The sequence below is a fragment of the Hakea prostrata genome, chromosome 2 (genome assembly GCF_041222555.1).
Source record: "Hakea prostrata isolate BN-2017 chromosome 2, UWA_Hpros_2, whole genome shotgun sequence".
Lineage (NCBI taxonomy): Eukaryota > Viridiplantae > Streptophyta > Magnoliopsida > Proteales > Proteaceae > Hakea > Hakea prostrata.
Genome location: NC_142601.1, coordinates 56141996 through 56164331, shown reverse-complemented (window position 1 = coordinate 56164331; position 22336 = coordinate 56141996). Strand labels below are relative to the sequence as shown.

General features: G+C 39.0%; 2 protein-coding genes across 5 annotated transcripts; one reads left to right on the top strand and one right to left on the bottom strand.

Moving 5' to 3' along the window:
- Positions 1 to 89: 89 nt before the first annotated feature.
- On the bottom strand, positions 90 to 10101 carry LOC149025050 (putative protein phosphatase 2C 57). 3 transcript variants are annotated; one of them, XM_089145247.1, is made up of 4 exons: positions 9447 to 10101; positions 6252 to 6455; positions 5473 to 5684; positions 90 to 901 (listed from the first exon to the last, which is right to left on the bottom strand). In XM_089145247.1, the coding sequence occupies exons 1-4, from the start codon at positions 9591 to 9593 to the stop codon at positions 337 to 339; spliced, it is 1128 nt and encodes a 375-aa protein (XP_089001373.1). In that variant the 5' UTR covers positions 9594 to 10101; the 3' UTR covers positions 90 to 336. The 3 variants fall into 3 exon arrangements, with proteins under 3 accessions (XP_089001373.1, XP_089001374.1, XP_089001375.1); XM_089145248.1 differs by lacking the exon at positions 9447 to 10101 and adding an exon at positions 8172 to 9428; XM_089145249.1 differs by lacking the exon at positions 6252 to 6455.
- Positions 10102 to 11645: 1544 nt separating this feature from the next.
- LOC149025049 (metal-nicotianamine transporter YSL2-like) lies at positions 11646 to 19713 on the top strand. 2 transcript variants are annotated; one of them, XM_089145245.1, is made up of 9 exons: positions 11646 to 11670; positions 11774 to 11931; positions 12011 to 12424; positions 12533 to 12705; positions 16524 to 16621; positions 16709 to 16849; positions 16941 to 17130; positions 17258 to 17372; positions 17739 to 19712. In XM_089145245.1, the coding sequence occupies exons 3-9, from the start codon at positions 12025 to 12027 to the stop codon at positions 18665 to 18667; spliced, it is 2046 nt and encodes a 681-aa protein (XP_089001371.1). In that variant the 5' UTR covers positions 11646 to 11670; positions 11774 to 11931; positions 12011 to 12024; the 3' UTR covers positions 18668 to 19712. The 2 variants fall into 2 exon arrangements, with proteins under 2 accessions (XP_089001371.1, XP_089001372.1); XM_089145246.1 differs by lacking the exon at positions 11646 to 11670 and having other exon boundaries at positions 11688 to 11931; positions 12018 to 12424; positions 17739 to 19713.
- The last annotated feature ends 2623 nt before the right edge of the window (positions 19714 to 22336 follow it).

Genomic DNA, 22336 nt, shown 5'->3' with positions numbered 1-22336 from the left:
GAATCTTTGTTCAACCATATGGAACTATGATGTTACAATTTCAACAGAGAAACTTCAAAAAACAGAAGACCACAAAAGATAGATGAAAATGATCCAAGAAAGAATAGATAACTGTATTAAATGATTCGAATCTGTCTCAGATTGGTGAGCATGGCATAGCAAATCAAAAGGAACTTACTGTCAAAGGCTTCTGCACAAACAGAGCAGAGTCAAGGGGCGGTTTTCCTAGAATAAAGAAATTACTAGAGCCGCATATGATACAATTCGATGAATACCTCAAAGACCGACAGTCTCCAACAACTAAAACATACAACCAGAAAAATGAACCTCAACACTTCAGTTAGCCAAATCATCCAAGAATCCCTGCAACTCCCGCAGACCCTCAGCAGAAATGCTACGCTGCACTCTTGGCCGCGGCACAACCAGGCTTGGTGGAGGCTTTGAGTGGAAGCACACCACAATAACAGCCAGGTTGTCCATGCTCTTCCTTTTCAGGGCCTCATCAATCAGTTCTTTGCAACACATGACAGGATCATTGTGGTCCTGGAGCTTCCTCCTGGCAAAATCAACCGCATTCTGGCTCCTAAAGACATCCCAGATCCCATCACAACCCATAATCAGGAATTCATCCTCCTCTTTCAGGGTCATGCTCCTCAGCTCAGGCTCAGCACTGAGGGGACCACCTTCCCGGCTCTTCATTCCTTCAATGTGCCAGTCCCCCAGGGCACGAGCAACATTAAGCTGCCCATTAAGATATCCATCAAAGACATATCCTCCTGATGCTTCTATCCTCTTCATCTCATTGATGCAGACTGGCTTGTGATCCCTTGACATCTCTATTGCTTTGCCCCTACGGGAGACTACTGCCCTGCAGTCTCCAGCATTCGCAACCACCAATGACCTATAAAAGCAAGCCATTAAAGTTAAACAAAACCAAATCACAATAGACAAGAAGCAATAATACCGAGATTAATGCAAAAAACACACGAACACATGAACTTGGGAAATAAGATGACTTTACAGATAAGCTAGAGGTGGGACAAGCCATTGATGTAGAGGTGTGACAAATGGCTTATATGATGCCCGAAATGCATAAAGACATAGCTCAGCTCAGGCTTATGTTACATGTAAAATATGTGTTCACTTGGTTCAAGCTCTGGTCAGCTTCCTAAGATTTGCCTATCTAGTTAAAGCTTGGTCAGCTCACACAAGTCCAGAGTATACAGCTTGAAACCTCACTGCAAGCTGTGAGATGCAGTGGGGTGATCCCATACCATGAGATAGTGAGAGAGGCCCAAGGGAGAGTTTAAGAGGCTCAAACTAATTCTTTTAAATCTCAATTATATTTTCCTTTTTTTTTCTTTCTTTCTTTTTTTTCCGATCAACTGCTGATAGAAAACCTCCTTCAAAATAGCATCTGCAGTTCAGTTTTCCAGGCTGTTTTGCTGGTAACAATAAGGTAACATGAGATTCCAGCATCAAAGAAACATATAAAACCAAAAAGTAAATAAAAGTTGAAGATAGAAATTAAAGAAAATAAAGGACAAAGAAGATAGATACATCACACTGATAGCATTGGCATCTCAACCCAACAGCATCCCGAAGTCATTAACCAGAACCCAAAACTCAATATTTTTATAGACACAACTTGGCTAGATCAGCCTGGCTCCCTTATTTATAATAATGCAATTACAACCTAAACCAGTCTCCGAGAAACATCTCCAAATAAAAGCAAACTGAATCCCCAATCAAGTAAAAACATATCAACTCTTATTACGTAAGCAATCTAGTAAAAATTAGACTTTCCTAAACTAATAAAACCCACATGCTAGTAACCAAAAACTATCCTGAATAAACTCCTAAACGGAATCCGTTTGGCTCCAAGGATTCCTCCCACAGAGACCTTCGGTTTTTAACTTGATCTCCAATAGAGTTGGCCACGTGGATCATAAGATATGGAAATCATCTCCAAGTAGACGGCAGCCTGGCCTCATAAGATATCACCAAGCAAGTATGAGACCTACCAAAGTGAAAGAAAACCTCCAAGCTATAGGTTCTGCCCCTTCTGCCATGTTGAACATCTGACTTGTATGGCGTAGTTCAAGAGAAATCACCAACATCCTGTCTTAAGTCCGCACCAAAATAGGGGTCTAACCTGATGGTAAGTCCCGGACTAATCTAGACATGGCAAGCCCGTATTCAATCCAGAAAGTATTCATGGCTAGCCATTATAGGCTTTACTAATGGGATAGGACAAGGATAAACTGCTTACTGCAGGATCATAGTACTAGTAAACAGAATATTAATACAAGACTCGAGCAACACACTACAATGAAAAAGTAAAAGGAAAGAAAATGATGGAAGAAGACAAGTTTGTGTAGAGATTCCCCACTTTTCCCTGGGTCTCACCCTCTCATAGTACTAGCCCTTTAGGGGACTCATCTGCATTACGAGGATGAATCTGGACAGGTTCTTGCTGATTTTCTATCTATCCTCCTTATGCCTCAGCTGTTGGATATGAAAGAACAGACAGAATGTGACACCCTTTATCAAGTCCAGACTCAACATCTATCTAATTTGAAACATATCAGTACTGTTGATGGCATATCTAGCACGGAAATGGTCAACATGAGTAGAAATCGACTGGATCAGTGAAGGCCTGAACCTCCTTTGAAGCCTAACTATTTGGCCTGCACTGCATCACATACTCGCTAATTGTGATTAGTCCTTGTCATGTTGTTTCCTTACCAATTTCCTATAGTAATTTTAGGTCTATCCCTAGCTCTTGTAGCTTTAATCTGAATCAAATCACCATTCGATACAGAAGCATCCACCTCCAAAGACTTCCCACTGCTTCTCCTATACCAGAGCTACCTCTAAATTGACTTGTATTCATTTCATCCCTTATTTTATCGTAGCCAGTTTGACAGCTCATCCAACTCGACGTCCTCATTTTCGCTTTGCAAAGTTTGTTTATCTTTGTTTTCCCACCACACAACATTCAGCTCCATATAATATTTTGCATATGACCACCCCATAAATCCATCCTTAGAATATTAAGTAAGTTGACCAGAGGCATGCCTTCATTCATCCACCTCCTCTAATTCTTTGTGCAACATCATCTTCTATTTCTCCTCTTTGGTTATGATTGAACATAAAACAACAATAACTCAGCACGTCCCAGCTCAACAGAATGGGCCACATGCCCACATGTACCCTTACCCTTCAATCAGCTCTATCAAGGTCATACTCGATTCAAGGACTAAGCAATGCATATCTTATCTCACCACTTCTTACAAGGTCATTTTTGGTCACTGCTGGCTCTTTTAGTTCCTTCAATTTGAATTAAATCACTCCTCCATATGGGAGCATCCAAAGACCTCCATCAAATACGGCCATGCCATCTCAGAATATTATCTAGTTGCTTATCACTGGATGGAATCTCCCTCAATCAACTTTAACCTCCCCATTATCCGTCCTACCATTACCAAAGCTACACACCATATACTCTGTCTTTGTTCTTCTCAGCTAAAACCTTTAGATACCAAGGTTGATCTCCATGGCACAAGAACTCACCAAGATCATTATAATATCTCCTCTCTTATTTTCTTGGGTTCTGCAACGACATGCCCTGTGAGTAATTGATCTTGTTAATTGGTATTCTTGGAGAGAGTATATCTCAGAATTAAACTGTACAACCAAAAAAAAAAAGAAAACGAGTGTGCCAACTTGGCAAGAACTTGGTCCGACCCATTTTTTGGACCACCGAGTTGGCCACCAAAACTGAATTCTTGAACCATTATCCCTGCTCGTATCTCATCCAAGAAAACAGTAACATAAGAGAAAAGCAACATACCTTATCTTGAGCGTCTCTAGTTAAATCATCTACGACAGGCACTAACAAACAAGGGCTTAAAATGAATCCTACCCTGCAACCCCCCCCCCGGGGAAGGGGTGTTGGAGTGGGGGGGGGGGGGTGACAGTTCTTACAGTTATCAGTTTGTGACCAGACCATCAAATATATCTTTAATCATGTCCACATACTAACTCAACCAAACTGGGATAAGTGTTAGGTTTTGTAGGACCTAGATTTGATTGTGGGATTAGGTAATGTTATTGTAGGGACCCTATCAATTAAGGTTAAGTTTTAATGGTGGTTGTGTGCTTGAATTTAATGGGCAGTAAGTTAGGGTTCTGGGTTTTTGAAAAGAAGAAGAAGAAATCTGTGGTTTCTAATGGTAAGGAGGGCTGCTACCTGGACTGAGTTTCCCGCTTGGGGAGATTTGATCCAAATATGGTGTTATTCTAATGGCTGGACAGCCAGTGGAGATTTTAGGGTTGAGAATGATAGTTCAAAATAATAAATAAATAAATAAAAGAGGAGAGAGAGGAAGAAGAAGAAGTCAGATAAGAAAAATCAGTCACCAATTGAGAGTAAATCAGGAATGAGAAGGAAAAGATGAATGTTGCAGGCTTCTCTCCAAATAAGATCCTTCAACATGAAGACGCAGTCAAGAAGCTGCGGCAGCACAACTTGAAGATAAGGGATAGAGCTTCAATGGCGGAGAAAACAAATCCCGCAAACTGTGGTCTAATTCTCATTCAAACAATGATCAAATGACTCCCTTGAGTAAAAATTAAACTTCAGATTGCAGTTGACACTTATGAAACAGTAAAGAAATTTCAGCAATAAGAATGATGCTCCAAGAGATCAAGCAGGTCAGAACTTTCAATAGATATGGGATAATAACGAAAAAAGTAGTGACTCAGGACTCAGCAATGTTCATAGATGATCACTTATTCAATCAATCATGAGCTCAACTGAGAAATTAAAATTATATTTAGTCACAATGGATGACATAGAACTCAAACTTGGCATTCACTGTCAAATTCTGATTTGGATTTACAACTCTAATAGAACTCAAATAAAAGACTTGAGTTAAAAAATAAAATAATCCTATGCTACACCTAATATTTTGGTGCTAGTGAAGAGGGAATTCCTACTCCTAATCTAGTGCTGGTGTAGGGGAGAATCCATACACCTGTGACTGGTGGTGAGCTACACCACCGTGACAAAATACCCCCCCCCCTCTTTTTAAGCAGGGGAAAAAACAACTCTTTTATGCTAATCACTATTCTTCTCTAATACATGCCAAATAATCTCTCAAGCGACTCTATCTAAAGCTCTTTCATGTCAACAATTGAGATACTTCTAACATTCTCTAAATATTTCCATTATTCTCCTAATCAAACAAATAGCTAATGTGGCTGATCTTCTTGTATAAAAACAAACACGCTATCCAAAATATTAGTGGTACAGTAAATAACACCAGCACACCCATAGTAAAGAACTGCAAATAATCTCAAACATATTAGGATGCATCAACCATCCAAAACAAATAAAACATAACAAACAAAATTTTACAAGGAAACAAGCTAGTAAATATTTGTTTGGAGGAAAAAGGTCCTAACCTCCCAACAACAAGAGCTGCCAATGCAGTTGTTCCAGAAGCAAGGGCACTGTCCACAGAACAAGCCTCTGCAAGTGCAGCGTCTGTCTGAAGAAATGCAGAAGCAACTGCCCTCTCAATCTCCCTGGGAAAGTCCTCATCCTCTATGATGAACCTTGGCAAATGGTTGCAAACAAAGTCAGCAGCATGCTTTCCTCCATGTCCATCAAAGACCTGACCAAAGGTGACCAAGAACATTAAAATGTGAATTGGGAGAAGGTTCCAGCCTATTCTAAACTATATTTTTACTTGCTTTAAAAAACAAAACAAACCATTTCTTAATTTATTCTGGTAAACAATATCAATTACTATTATGTACCAATGCCAGATTTTGCCTCATTGGAATTTCTACCAGTCTCAGATAAAAAGCATAATGGTTACTCTTCCTTATTCAGCATAGAATGTTATTTCAACCCAAGATTGGTGTAGATACTGTACGGCAAACAAAGACATTCCAGATAGAGCATATCTGAGGGTCCAAATGGAGGCCTTTAATGAACAATGCAGTCTAGTTATAAAAATAAAGCCTTCCCATTTTAACACATCAGACGTCTAAGATCATCCAACTGAAGCAACTGTTGAGGAAGCTGACATAATTGTCCATTCCACTCCCATGTTCAGCACAGGTATAAGCTACAGTTAGAGAATACAGACAGGCTTACAGCCTAATATAATGAGTGCTAGATTTCTAAGGAGAGATCTTTTTTCATATATTTGAATTAAAATATGTTAGAAATATACCCCAAAGAAGGAACTGGGTCCTTCACAGAAACTCTCAAGCCCATAGTCTAGCGCAAAATTGTCAACACAAATATAAGCATCCTCCATGCTTGGCCGAAAGCCAATGTCAGCCCAACCCCCAGAGCGAACAATTGGAATGAACTCACTTTCACAGTGCTCACCTGACGTGGGGCCAATAGAGACATCTGATGCTTTCATTTTCACCTGTCAAAGCTCACCTTACTGCTTCAATCCAAAAAAAAAAATCCAAAAGACTAGGAAATTCTGGAAAAATATAATACACGACTGCCATCTGATGTTCTAGCAGCGTTTTAACACCAGTATAATTTTGACAATGAGAAAAGCAAAAAAACTATAATTGAAAATATTTATACCCATCTAGAAATTCTGCAACAGTTCTCTTGATACCAACAATTGATTTAATCAAGCAAAAGAATAATAAATAGGAACTGAAATAGCAGCTATTGAAAGCACAGAAAATGACAAAACCCCAGAAACCAAGCCTAAGGAAATGACAAAACAGAGGGAGGCACACCAGAAATCCAATGCATGCTAGGAAGTAAAGATGAAGTGACAACATAAAGAAAATACAAGAAAGACGAGCAAGAAGTATCCACAAAATGTAGTATATAAGGTTGGAAATAAGAAACAGAAGTACAAGCACAGGTACCAAGAGAGTGGGTCTAAATAGGGAAAGGACAGAAACGGAAAAAGGTATTAGGATAAGCCACGGAAATACTTCAGCCTCATCGTTGCTGCCTTGGCACAATAAACATGAACCTGGAGCTCCTATTTCTGGCTCATGAGTTCCTTCCCCCCCCCCCCCCCGAACTGCTTCATGAGGTTCATTTACAAGAACAAACGCAAATGTTCAAAGGACAATTCATTATTATTTTGCACTGAGTTAATTGTTTGCAAAGCATCTCTTGAATTTTGAATCTTGTTAACACAATGTCCATTTAAAATGGTGAGCCAATCTCAAATTCAAGCCAGGAAAATTCAATTCAATGAATCATTAGCAAATTGCCAGTGTAAGATACTAGATTCATACCAGCAAATCCAGGCCCTGCCCCACCATGCAGTTATACAGCACAAGCTGAGGCTAGAGAACTAAGTAAGGCTTATTAAATTGACCACTATACATACCAACAGGAAAATGATTGCACTCCAAGACTGATTCCTTATGAAATTACCTCAGAAACACATTCAGTTATGAATCCCTCCTAGATTTAGTCATGCTTGTCTGTTGCTGTTGTTGTCCAGCAGAGAATTATGCAGATGACATCAAAGATTTGTCAAATTAAATAATAGAAAAATCCTAGTGCCTTTGGTTGCTAGAGCAAGAAAAATAGAACACTTTTTCACCTGTCACCTCAGCATACATAAAGCACTTAACAATAATATATGGAAGCATCAATAGATAATGAATGAATTGACAAATGAGGATTGCTCCTATACTACAGTAGATTCTACTATGATTAAACATAATGTTCTATCCTTGTTCCTTAGCCAACATAAGCAGTTTTTAATAATTTCGTTATTTAGTTTGTCAATTTATTGAAAGCTGCATTTTCTTCATCACTCAACAATAGGAAGCTAAACGAAATGGATTAGAAAAACAAGATTGCTGAACAATGACTCAACACACAGAGCATAAGCTATCTTGCCCACTTCTCTTCAAGATCCTTATCACCACAAAGAAAAAGTGCAGAGTGGAAAGCCTATTACTAGCATGCATAATGTACCCTCCTCAGCAATACCACAAAGATCATATGCTTAAAGCATCTGTTTTATTAAACAAAAGGTGTACCCAGTGCATGAGGGAAGATGTATCAATTGTCCCTCCACAGCAATACAGCAACGATATGCTTAATGCAGTTGCTTTTTCCCAAAAAAAGAAGGGGGAAAAAAAGGGCGTACCCAGTGCACAAGGCTCCCGCCACTGTTGGGTCTGAGAAAGGCCATCATATATGCAGCACTACCCCTGGCTTTTGCAGAGAGGCTGTTTCAAGAATCAAACCTGGTCACTAATGAGCAACCTTACAGATGCACCATGGCTAGCTCAATGCATTGCCTCAAGGACTCCATTAATAGTACTAAGCAGTGCATGTGTAGATCCTCGAAATGAATGTTTATAGGAAGCAATTTTTAACTTCATAGTTTTATAAGCCAAAATCTTCAGTCAGTCCTGCAGCTATGTACAAAAACAATAAGTATCTAACAATTGCAATACATAACAGTCTCATGCAATCACATATGTAAGTAGTTTATTATAAATATTTGTACTCATCAAGTTGATCATAGTAACAGCATCCTGCAAATTAAAAGATACGATAAAAAAAATAAGCATATTCTTTATGGTCCAAGGGATTGCAGAAGATTGGATTGGTTGGTCCCAGTGGATTACCAAATATTGACTGAAAGATCCACTGATGGTATCAGGCAATTCAATGTGGATCAACCTAAAACTTCAAATAGCAAAACTGTAATTTGATGAAGATGACAACAAACAAGGAATTTCAGCAAACCCTTCCGTCTAAAAGGTCAGAAGGTAATAACGTTAGCTACAATCAAACAAGTAAAAAGTGAAACAAATGAAACCATACAAAGACGAAAAACTTAAACCAAATCCATATTTACAACTTACACAATTCTGCAGGCACAAGGAGCTACATTTCCATTTGCAGAGTATTTTTCCACATTTCTCAACCACACAGACCCAAAATGACCAAGCTGATGCAACAATATGACAAGAAACAACAACATAGCGTTGCACAATTAAATGGGGTCGCCCACATGAATCCTTGCTTTCCAATCAGCTCTATTCGAAGCCATACACGATACAAGGCATAAGTTAAGCATGTCTTTCCTTGAACCTAACAGGCTAAGCAAACTACATAAATTTATTTTCCTCATTTCGTTAGCTTAATTTTAACCCACTATGAACTGATTGAACTCCAATTAATGTCACCATGTACTGCATCTTCAGAACTACATACAGCTACTGGAATTGAAGACAAGCACACAAAAAAACAAAAACTTAGCCTTCCTCTTTTTATTTCTTTTCTGGGCACATCTAAATAGCCCCTTATGCCATGAGTGCAGCATATTTCGGAACCAGAATTACATCTTGGACATAGCTGAATGTGAAAAAACAGAGTAAAACATAGAGATTGGAATTTAGGAAAGACTTACGAGAGATGGGTGACGAATAAGCGTTTTCCTGCAAGGGGACACGAGATTAGCATTGCCGAAACACTGACGATAACCTCCAGCGAGAGGATTCGGAGGTCGTCTCTCACTCGAGCTGCCATTCTTTCCACCACATTCACTTCCCTCCATTTGCTTACGACCATTTACACACACTGTGTGTCCAACACTAACCCTAACACCCGAGGTGGCTAGGCTTATAAGTAGAAAAGCAGACAATCCGAACTCAAATCTCTCACCTAAAAACTCGAAGAAGTGAAAAATAAAACAATAATAATAAATTCCAATGCTTCACTTTGTGTACACGTTTCAAGTTATGCGGAATCACTCTGTTAAAGAAACGAGGGGTTCCTGTTTCCACACTCTACAGAGAAGTGGGCAACACTATCTCGAGCTTCACCTTCCTTCAAATCTTCACTTGAGTTTGAGGCCACACCCACTAGAAATAGAAATCTGTGACGACTGTAATGACGGTGATGAACTCATGAAACCTGACTGACTTCCGGAGACTTGAAAATTGAAGAAGGAAGCTGAAAGCGACACCTTTTCTTGCCCTTTCTGTGATTCGGTTCCCACGTGGTTGGCGTTTCGCGACGACCAATCGCCAATCGATCTTCTCTTCCGGCCTTCCTGCCTCGTTTTCTGCGACTCATGGAATAATATTTAAATCTAATAGACCTCATAGGTCTTTTGACAAATCAACAACCTCGAAGGTCTACCCCCTAAGGTATTAAGCTCTACCGTTGGATCCTTATCTCCTTAAGATGTGTGCCAAAATTAAAGATTAGGCAAAATTTATTGTACAATATGCATGTTCCAAAACTTCCTTTTTTTTTTCTGGTAGATGTTTTCAAAGTAATTTGCTTCTACTTAGTCTTTCTGCCTAATCTCCTAATTCTTGAATCTAAATCTATTACTCAACAAAAGAGGAGAAAATTTCACACCACACATAGAATAGGTTTAAATGGGAAATTCGTTGTCACATTGATGTGATTCCAATCCTTTGGGTCGTGAGGATCTTTTTCCCTTCAGGCCGCCAAAGGGTAGTGAGTCAAAATTCATTATTCACTTATCACCTCACATCTTGTCATTGTTTGGCTATGAATAAGAGCATAATTAACCACTAAGAGCAAAGTCAAAATGAAGGTGGGTTGAATTGGGTTGGGTTGGGTGGGGTGGGGTGGGGAGGGGGTGGGGCATAGACAGTCATAGTTACATTCATTGAGATTGAACATGATTGTATGTTTTATTTCTGTCCAATAAGAATAAAACACAATTATGAGTGAAATTTATACCAATAAAATCAAAGAGAGCCATTTAAGAGATAATAGCAGTCTCCAAGGGAAACATCTTATTATTATTATTTATTATATATATAAGATTATAACTATTTTATATATCATTAGGAAGAACTGAAATTGTAACCTATTCACTAAAGTCATTTAACCTTAAAAAGTTGTGCCCTCAAACAATGCGTGTTGTGGAATCATCCTCCTGACTCTTTTTAAGTTAGTAATTTCGTGTGCCCGAAAATTATCCTTTGACATTCTCCATGTGGCAACCTCCGATAGGTGCGATTTAGATACGCCACGTCCACATTTAGTGGCTTGTGGTCAAAAAGCTTCAGAGTTTAGATGGCAGACACTGGAGGAGGATTCTCTCAACTCAACTCACCCTCTTTTTGAGTTTTTTTTAGTTAAAAGGATTCTCAAAGTGTCTCACCACCTTCTACAGTGCTCCCCCCTAATGCACACCTCACATTTTTCCAAGGTCTTATCTTCCGGGAAGAGACTGGGACCCAATCCCAAGTGAAGTCTTTTCTTGTTTGTGGAACTCCAGGAAAAGTCAACGTTTAGGCACCTTAAGTCGTCTAATGGATCCAAAACTAGTGCCTTTCTTTTTCCTTGGTTGGTAAAAGATCCCAAAGTAGTGCTCAAACATGTCCATTTAATGGACAAACGCCAAAAAAGAAAAAAAAGATACCTTTCTCCTCTCCTCTCATCTCATCTCCCTCCGTCAGCTCTGAGTCTAAGCGGTCGTTAACATTCAATCATTCTTCACCACACAAGAGGACCGAACGGTTCCATCAATTGATGGAAACCCACCATTTTCTTTACTGGTAAGCATGGAACCCCACCATAGTGGACTCAATTCCATAGGGATAACTACTCAAGGGACCTAATTCAGAGAGGCCCCTCCTACCCTTAAAGTAATGGAACTGATCCCACTTCTCACTTGAGTAACATGTTCAGATTTTTATTTATATGGTTCTAAATTCTACTTTCTCGGCTGCCTTTATCTGCTTTGATCAGCACTTATCAGAATATATAGCCGTCGTCAAACGTGTAGATAGTTTATAGAGTTTCTGATTGATGAAGTGAAACCAAAGGAGTAGATTGACAGTGAATGGAGTAGCTAGGAAGTGCTTGTGTAAAAGACCCAAAGAAGAAACTATATACCATCTCACCAGGTAAGAATCTAGATTAATTCTTATTTTCTGCCCAGAATGATCCCCCTTCAATGTTTTCCTTAATGGGTTTTGGATTCAGATAACAGGTTTAATATGAGGATGGAAGAATCAGAAGAGAAGAAAGAGATAGAGAGAGGGGATTTAACTGAGGAGCAGCAGCTGGAGGAAGCAAGAGCAAGAGAGGAAGAAGAACGACAAGAAGAAGAAGAAGAGTGGAAGAGACTTCCACCATGGAACAAGCAGATAACAGCACGTGGTATAATTGCAAGCTTGATGATAGGGTCACTCTACAGCGTTATAATAATGAAGCTCAACCTTACCACAGGCTTAGTTCCAAACCTGAACGTTTCTGCAGCTCTTCTTGCCTTCGTTTCTGTCAAGGGATGGACGAAGCTGCTTCACAAGGCTGGGTATGTCTCCGCTCCCTTCACACGCCAAGAGAACACCGTTATCCAGACTTGTGCAGTTGCATGTTATACCATTGCTATGTCAGGTCAATTAATTTCTTAAGCTTCATTACTTTATTCATTCATTCATTCTTCTTCTTCTTCTTCTTCAGTGATTGAAGATATCGATCTCTGAAACAAACTCTGTTTCGCAGGTGGGTTTGGTTCATACCTGTTGGGAATGAACAAGAAAACATACGAGCTTGCTGGAGTCAATACAGAAGGCAACACTCAGAAAAGCTACAAAGAACCTGCAGTTGGATGGATGACTGGTTATCTTTTCGTTTCTGCCTTTGTGGGTCTCTTGGCCTTAGTTCCTCTCAGAAAGGTAAAGTTTGCTAGCTTCAATTTTTTCTGTTGCCATCATCTCTGCAACTTCGTACCAAACAAAAAAGATTCTCTGCTGCTATTATTTTTTCTTTCAATCATCCATGTGAATGGTGATGTGCGCTGCTCAGCCAACCCAGAGTCCAGAGTGGTTGCACGTTGCACAAGGCGGTGGTTTTTTTTTCCTTTTTTGCAATGATTCTCTTCCACAAACATTTTTTTATTTCTTGAGGTTCTACAACATAATAAAATGAAGCAGAAAGTCGCGCGAGATCCGCCGGATCGGTCAGGATCATTTTTTTAATGCGCAGCCTCTTCTGCCGTTGATATCCATTTTACAGGTACGGAAAATCAAAATGAATAGTCGAGATCAAAATCTTGGTAGAGATTTGATCTCAACCGTTGACAGCACAATGATACGTAATAAATGAACAGCACTGAAGTTGAACCCGGTTTGGTTGGGTGGGTTGATTTTTGGACCTAGCACTCCACATGGGTATAAATATAATTGATTAAAAAAAATATGATACACTAGCAGATTTAATATTGGTGGGTATCACTGGTATTGAATAAATTTATTTTTAAATTTTTCAAAAAAATAAAAGTTTGACTTTATTACCCCTTGTCTATGGCTACAATACCGGCATAGTTTCAATATTGCTAATATATGTATATCTATATGTATCAGTTAGTTGATATGAATGATGTGATACTGATATCTTGAAGGGTTAAGCCCTTAAGTCTAAACTATACCCACATAAAAGTAGGTTTTTATTGTTTGTTTTCTTTTATTCAATTAATTTCGTTGTGGTTTTGTGTATCTAAAAAAAGAGCAATTGACTATGTTTGTTTGATTGGTTCATTCAATTTCAATTTTATTATTTTAGTAAAATTCAAATCAAGGCAAAACAAATTTTTTTCCTTCAAAGGTAAATATATAATAGTCATATGAGGTAACATAGTCCTACTTGTGGCATATTATTTGATCCGAAGTAATCTAATCATGGGAACAATCCGAACTACTTTATTGATGGTTTCTTGTGCACTTAATCTAACATTACTATGAAAAATGTATTTAATCGGTAAAGGTAACAATCATATGAGGTAGGTATGAATAAGAGTATCACCAAAAAAAGAAAAAAAAAAAAAGGAACGAACAAGAATACCTATTACCTACCATCTTTCTTGTTATTTGGAAATATCTTTAAAGCCTAATTTTATTCCCTTGGTGTTATGATATGAAATTTTGACAATAATAGCTTCATATTCTTAGCAAATGAAACTATCTGCCAACGAGGCTCTAAATTCAACTTCTTTAGTAGTCATAGCTTTTGCATTTAATAGACATACTATCATACTAACCTCATAGGTTACTTGTGGAACTAGAACCTAGCACCTAACATGGATAAAAAGACACTGACAACCATTGTAGGATTGCTCGGTTGGTAATACCAACACCTATTAGTGAAGAGGCGGTGGGTCCAATTCTACTTGATGGTATACATCCCCAATATAGAAAAATTCACTTATTCCAAACTACATAAATAACTAAATAAAGCGACATCGACACTTTACAAAACATGTATAATATCATGTTAAGTAATTTTCACTTGGACCCCTTTAGGATGTCTACAAGGGGCTTGTGAGGGAGAACAAAAATCTTAGAGAAAAGGTTCCTTTCATGCCAGACGTGGGACATGTAGAAGCTAAAAACAATTTCCTAATTGCATTTGTGATGGAAGTACTTTTGAACGAAGATAGGAGTCAACAAGCTTCAAGGTCCAAAGGTCTTGGTCATTTGCACCAGTGCCAAATAAAAGCTAGGGTAATGCACCAAATGGGCTCAAAAAAGACAAGTAGGGGGGCAGGTCTTTAAGTGGTAAGGGGCAAATAATGCATTGAGGGGAGACCTAGATATGTCAGTATAAAATAAAGGATTGGATAGGGAAGCAGTTGAAGAAGATTCTCCAAGTAGTGAAGGCTTGCCTATGGATATGGCCACTGAATCAAACACGATTGTCATAGGGGTCAAGATTAGAGGGGGAGCGAATGTGGTTCCAAGCAAAAGCAGTTGAGAAGAGCCTGTTGTTAGAGGAAAGCCAAATGACTCTATCTTTACTAGGGTGGCAAGTTGGCGAAGTGGGAGGGGAGAAAGGTTGGATTGAATTTGCTTCAGGGCTAGGATATAGTTGGAAGGGGGAGACTAGGAGCTTGAGGCGATGAAGAGCGAGTGAGGCATCTTTAGGAATGCCAGAGGATTAGAGGGCTCGGGCACCACCACATGGGAGAGGATTCCAACGGGTGCCAAGGGTCATGCCCGGGAGGGGAGGCCCGCGGTAGGAGGGAGGTCGTGAGGCAGAGGCCGCAGGTTTCCCGACGGGGGATTGGAGGCCATGTGGACGAATAATCGGCAAGGAGGCGAGTTCCAATTCGCCTAAATGGAATTTTCCTTTGAGACGATTTTTCCATATAAGTTTGAGAAGACCCACAATGTTATGATCTCTAAGTTGGATTTGCAGACGTCCTTTTAGCTGATTGGGTGGAGAAGTCAAGTGGTTCTTTGCCCTTCCAGAGGAAATTGTGAAAGAGGGGTTTAATGGAGGAGATAGTGATTTATGGAAGAACAAAGATGCTACACCAGTAAATATAAGAATATTGGATGACAAACTTAATTAAGACAAGGTAACCAGCATGGGGAGGAGCTCGCCTTTCCAGAGCTGGAGGTGCTTCTTAATGAGGTCAAGCATCAAGGTACAATGATGGCCACAAAGAGGGGCAGGAATAGGGAAAGACTGAGATACTTGGCAAGGAAGCAACATTTGGAGAAACCAGTAAAGAGGAGAAGAGAGTTAGAGGTAGGTTCAAAGACTAGAGAGGAAAAGCCTGGTCTTTTGAAGATTGACCCTAAGGCTTGGAAAGAGATTCAAATAGTCGAAAGAATACATGATGGAGGAAATGGAAGAGGAGTTAGATGTCTAGAAGATCATGAGATTATCGATGAACTCTAGGTGAGTAGTAATGTTGGAGTTCCTTCACTTGGGAAGGGAGGAAATGAGTTGCTTGTCGATTTTAACCTGGAGGTTGTGGGACAGGACCTCAAGGTCAAGGGAGAAGTGGAAGGAGGACAGGAGACAGGAGACAGCCTTGGTGGATGCCCAACTTAGAACTAAAGAAGCCGACTACGGAGCTGTTGATGAGAATGGAGAAGGATGCAGAGGAGATGCAAGATTAGATCCAGTGAATGAAGGGGGGAGGGGGACGACATAAGGGAAAGAATATTGCGGAAGAAGTCCCACCTCAAGGAGTCAAAAGCCTTATGGAGGTCGATTTTGAGAAGGGCAGCGGGGGAGGAGTGCTATTACAGTTGAACCCAGGGACCACCTTAGTGTTTTACTGCATAATATTATTATGGTTATGAAAACTTTAATGCTTGCCAACACTAATTGAAATGCCCTGAATTATATAGTTGTCATAATAAGAAATGCATGGGAGAATAGGTTCAGTCCTTAATAGAGAGGATCATCTATCTCAATGGTAAACTTTTAATGTCATACGAATATGTTTGGTGGACGAAAGCATGAATCGAAGGTAGAAAAAATAATAAACATTCCACTAATTTTATTATGCAATAATAAAGATTAATAACATTCTTATAAATTTCTTTGACTTCAGATTCTACTTTTAACCCACATACCATATTCATTTGAGATATTCATTCATCGATGATATGCACAAGTATTTGAGATTCTTTTAACATTTCATTTACATTTTTAAAATTTGATTATCAATTTTTACACTTTATTTTTATTATTATTGCAGGTCATGATAATTGACTACAAATTAGCTTATCCGAGCGGCACTGCAACTGCAGTTCTCATTAATGGTTTCCATACTCCTAAGGGTGATAAGATTGCCAAGTAAGTCTTTATTCCAATCGTCTCTTAGAACTAAAATCCATACATTATTTAAACCTGACAAGTTTTCATTTTTGAATCTTCTCCTAGGAAACAAGTTCGTGGGTTCTTGAAGTTCTTTTCAGTCAGTTTCATATGGGGTTTCTTTCAATGGTTTTACTCTGGAGGAGGGGAGCAAAAATGTGGATTTTCTCAGTTCCCCACTTTTGGGTTGCAAGCTTGGAAGCAAACGTGCGGATTGTTCATCTTCCTTTTAACTTAATAGTAATTCTCATTTGCGAATTTGTTTGCTGATTAATCTCATATAATTTGAACTTTGCAGGTTCTTCTTTGATTTTGACATGACTTATGTTGGAGCAGGAATGATTTGTTCCCATATTGTGAATTTCTCTTTGCTTCTGGGTTCTGTGATTTCATGGGGCATAATGTGGCCATTGATAAGTAAACTCAAAGGAGATTGGTATCCGGAGAGTATACCTGAAACTAGTATGAAGAGTCTCAATGGCTACAAGGTTAGTGAACCAGAGTCTTTTAGAATATTTTTATGTTCAGCAGTTGTACTTTCTTATGCAATTAAGTGACAACTGAACTGAAGCTTTTCCTTCTCATCCCATCATGTCTGTTGTGACTTGTGAATAGGTTTTCTTTGCAATTGCTCTCATATTAGGAGATGGGCTCTACAACTTTCTCAAGATAATGTATACCATCGCTAGAAGCATTCGTGTGGGTTTGAATAAGAAGGATCTCAACTCAGGTAATATAGACCCTAGTAGAATACTTTGGATGGACCGCATTTAGCCCCAATTTCTTCTAAATTTATGTTTTCAATGCCTCTCAGCCTGAGGAGAATGTGTGGGTACCTGGGATTCAAACTTTAAAACTGTGTCTTAGCTATATATGCTTCAGCTATTCGCTCAAAGTGAAGCTTTCCATTACAAAACTAACTAGAAATTAGCTCATGTGAGGCCTTCTCATTACAAATTAGGCTTTTGGAAGAAAAAAATTGATCCTGCCAGTTATAGCCATGAAAGCTGAAATTATAGTAGCTAGATAATTACTCATAACATACAAAAACTTGTTTAACTTTATTAGGATTTCCTTTATTGATTTTCAATTGCAGAGCACAAGGATCAACAACGCTTAGATGAACTTCGGAAAAATGAATTCTTCATGAGAGAGAGTATTCCACTATGGGTTGCAGGAGTAGGATATGTCCTCTTCTCTATTGTTTCCATCATTGTAATCCCAATGATGTTTCCCCAGCTGAAATGGTACTTTGTCATAGTGGCCTACATTATTGCTCCATCTTTGTGCTTCTGCAATGCTTATGGCACTGGTTTAACAGACATGAACATGGCTTACAATTACGGGAAAGTGGCACTCTTTATTATTGCTGCCCTTGTAGGGAAAGACTCTGGCGTCATTGCTGCACTTGTTGGCTGTGGTTTGATCAAAGCTGTGGTCCATAGCTCTGCTGACTTAATGCAAGATTTCAAAACTGGACATCTCACTCTCACATCTCCTCGCTCAATGATAGTGAGTCAGGTAATTGGAACAGCCGTAGGCTGCATTGTAGGTCCTCTTTCATTCTTTCTCTACTATAAGACCTTCGACATTGGCGACCCGAATGGAGAGTTCAAAGCCCCATATGCTATAATCTATAGAAACATGGCAATTCTTGGTGTCCAAGGCTTCTCTGCTCTGCCCCGACATTGCTTGCAGCTGTGTTATGGCTTCTTTGCCTTTGCAGTAGCAACAAACTTAGTAAGAGACCTTTCTCCACCCAAGATTGGGAAATTGGTGCCATTACCAATGGCCATGGCAGTACCCTTTCTCATTGGAGCCTCCTTTGCCATTGATATGTCCATTGGGAGCTTGATTGTGTATGTGTGGCATAAGCTTGACAATAAGAAGGCTAGTATGATGGTTCCAGCAGTTGCATCAGGTTTGATATGTGGAGATGGGTTATGGATTCTCCCTTCAGCCATCCTAGCGCTGGTCAAGATTAATCCTCCCATCTGTATGGCATTCTTTCCTTTCAAAATGTAACACAATAGAGGAAGTACTAAATGTAGGAAGAAGAATTGTAGCCTGCTGGCTAAGACAACACTACTATTAGAAATAATACCGCAGCATTTTTGTCTCAAGCGGAGTGACATTTATTTGGAGCTGATTATGAATGAGCTCAGGTTTTCAAAGAGATTATTGGTTGTATATTTGAATACAAACAACATACTTTTTTCAGCATATGAGTGTACATCTATTCATGTAGAAAGCTTAAGAATTTGTGTGATGCAAGACAGGCCTCCTATTTGCTTCAACTAGAACTCTCGTTGGCTACCAATAGTTGGCTCTTAAACCTGGGTGAGCATTGAGCTAACTTTTTCCACTTGAAGTTTATAGAACAGGGTATCATGTATCAATACCAAACACTGCTACTGATGCATAAAACCCTGCAACTCAAGCAGTTCATTTTGGATTTTCTTACCCAAAAAGGAATAATTTGGGTTTGACTTTGGAGTTTGTGGGTGGAAGGAGAGAAGAAAAGAAGTTTTTCTTCATCATAGAAGATTTTATGCTATGATTGAACTTTGGGGAAGCTGATACAATTTCTGAATGTGCTAAATTGTTTGAAGTCAGAAATACCCTTCTCCAATCTGACAAGAGAATCATATACATGGATGAAGAGATTCTTTCTTCACAGTGGGTCAAGAGAAACTCTATTAGTCCACAATATACAGTGGGTTCCGTGATTGCTGGAGAAGAGGGTAGGATTTAGACATCACTATTTCATGGGTTTTCGATGAATAGTGTTCTCAGACGGCAAGCAATAGGCAACAAGCATCACTGATTGGAGGATGATAGGGTCTTCCATGCTACGTGTCCACAAAATTACACAAGGTCACTGTTGCAATTTGCCAAACTAAATTACCTGCCCTTGATTGAGCAATAATCCTTGACCGTTGTCTTGGCCCATATATGCATGAAAATGCCTATGGCAGGCCACGTGTCAAATGGGCCAACCCTTCCCCTCTTTTTCAGGAATCTAAATGAAACTATTTAAATCCTTTCTTGGTTAAGGAGATAAACAGAGGAAGAAGAAGCAAGGAAGAGAAGGAAGTGATGGCTGTTCTAATCAATTGCTCCCTCAACGTCTCTTCTCCTCCTCCTCCTTCTGTTCCACCTTTGAAAATCAATCGAATTCCAAGGTAAGCAGAAAATAGAACTCAAATCAAATTTTCTTCTCATGTATCTATTGTATTATTAGAAAGACCTACAGTAGCAATAATATCTTTTCCTGCATAAAAGCTTCTGTAGGAAAAGGCAAGTGAAAGAGGAAAGTGGGTCATGGAGAAACCAAGTTTTTGTGGGTGTCGCTTGCATGATCATTGGCTTTGAGATGGTACCATTGGTGACTGACAATTATCATTCTTGTTGTGCCTTTGCTGCTGAGGAGTTAAATTTGATAAATAACAGCAAAGATCAGAGATGGAGCGACAAGAGAATTTGCCCACCATGGAAGATGAATTCATTGGAGACTATCGTCCCTGAGAACCTGCCCAGACCTTCAGCTCACCGTAAATTCGAGGCAATCACTCATCCTTCCACTGCTCCGTCCACATCGATTACCAGGTTCACTGCTAAAGCCATTAGATCTAATTGCTTCTCTCTGTGATTGAAGCTATAAATTAATCCTGTATATGAAGACATACCAGTTACATTCATTGAAAAGAAATGTATAGCAACTCTTTCGATTTGTTAACAGTTGAAAGTACCCTGAAAAGGTTAGTTGTTGGTTACTTCACTCAATCGTTTTGGAAGTATCTTTAGTCATTTTCTTATGGTGACCCACCGGCTTGTAGTACAGGATATTTCGTGTAAAGAATAGAAAAGGAAACATAGAAATTGTAGTACAGAAGCTGCGTGCAGTACAAGCCAACACCCCCTTCCCCGAGTTGGGATCCTTTGCACACGATAATAAAAGATATCACTGTTTTTCATCTCTCTACCATACCTTCCAGCATTCAGAAGGGCCTCTCCCTCTCTGCGCACAGATCTTCTGCATCCAGCTTTTTGTGCGTCCAGTCCGTCCAACCACTCGATAGATGAATTTGGACGCACAAAAAACTGGAGTGTTGGATTCAAAACATAATTTTAGATATTCAATGGTCCTAGTTTGTGTGTCCAAATGTCGTCCATCCAACAATTGGATCAATAAACTTACAAAGAATTGTCATCATCCCTACTTTTACAAAGGCTAACACTGAATCACGGTTACAAAACTCCCGAATCCAAGAAGAGGATACTGGCCAAGAGGTCTTAGCAGAAACAAACTTGGCCTCCTGTGCTAGAGTATGGGCAACCCCATTTGAGACTCTAGAAATAAGAGAAAAAAAACAAGTAGAACAACCCAAGGCTCTAATGTAGGGTTAGCCAAGAGGTTATGGGTTTTAACTTTGTGGACGGTATATGTAATACTCCCATCCCCTATATATATATAAAAAAAATTCTTACATACAGAGGCTCTTGATGTACAATTAATTACATCCAAGGTTTAAAGTATCACATGATACCATACGACACTAGCTGATGCTGACCCAACCAATACGTCTCTCCATTGAATTATACTAAAATACGTTAGTCAGAGCCATACAATATTTGATATAGAACAATACGTCTCTTAAAATCACCTTACCAATTCAATATTTGATACCGATACTTTAAACCTTGATTATATCTACTACCTCTAACAATAAATTAATTACAAATACCCCTTTACGATTAACTAGTAAAGCTAAATGATAATAATAACAATAAGGGGGTTATTTGTAATTGATTTCTATTTAAGGGTAGCAAATGCAATTGATTGCAAATCTAGGGGTCTATTTGTAATTTGCCCTCTATTTTACCATTAGCAGTCAATTTGATCAAAAATCGATTTAGGAGATGAAATGGAGAGATTTTGCGAAGAAAATTTAGGGTTCTTGAGCTTTGAGAGGTTCTTTCATGGGGTGTAAACCGTATAATTACATTAGGGTTTTATTTTGTAAATTCACAAAATAATGAATCTTTGAATGTATTGAGAATAATTCATATTTATATAAACAACCCAGACTCTTATTTCACAACCATTAGATCTAATCTTGTAACATGGTGAGATCACAGCCATTAGTTGCAGGCTATGAAAATCCCAATAATAGTGGGTGCCGTGTTAAAAGCATGGAAAAACATTTAGGCAAAATATCTCGAAACATAGCGTTATTTCGTCAGTTCAATGAGTAGTCAACCGAAAGAGTCAAAGACCCTCCAAAAACAAGATTAACCAATGCTGCCGGAATATCAGCGAAAATTGCCAACATTGCGATATGTCGGTGAAAATCATGCACCAAACCTCTGTATTCGAACCTTAAGGTTTCTTCACAATAGCAGACAACATAAGGAGAGGAAAATACAATGATGGAGAAAGAAGATAAGGGGGGTCTATATGTAATTTGCCTTCTATTTTAACATTTATAACCGATTTGATCAAATTTGATTTAGGAGATGAAATACAGAGATTTTGCAAGGAAACTTTAGGGTTCCGGTGCTTCGAGAGGTTCTTTCATGGGGTGTAAACCGTGTAATTATGTCAGGGTTTTATTGTGTAAATCGCAAAATAATACTCTTCTTTCACAACCATTAGATCTATTCTTGTATGTGGAGAGATCACAACCATTC

Excerpts from the sequence above, each read along its gene's own strand:
- LOC149025050 (XM_089145247.1), bottom strand. The coding sequence starts at position 9,593 with ATGGAGGGAAGTGAATGTGGTGGAAAGAATGGCAGCTCGAGTGAGAGA. Across the intron at positions 6,456-9,446 it reads TTATTCGTCACCCATCTCTC|GTGAAAATGAAAGCATCAGA; the intron begins GTAAGTCTTTCC and ends GAGCTTTGACAG. Across the intron at positions 902-5,472 it reads GCAGCTCTTGTTGTTGGGAG|GTCATTGGTGGTTGCGAATG; the intron begins GTTAGGACCTTT and ends TTGCTTTTATAG.
- LOC149025049 (XM_089145246.1), top strand. The coding sequence starts at position 12,025 with ATGAGGATGGAAGAATCAGAAGAGAAGAAAGAGATAGAGAGAGGGGAT. Across the intron at positions 12,706-16,523 it reads CCTTAGTTCCTCTCAGAAAG|GTCATGATAATTGACTACAA; the intron begins GTAAAGTTTGCT and ends TTATTATTGCAG. Across the intron at positions 17,131-17,257 it reads AGAGTCTCAATGGCTACAAG|GTTTTCTTTGCAATTGCTCT; the intron begins GTTAGTGAACCA and ends ACTTGTGAATAG.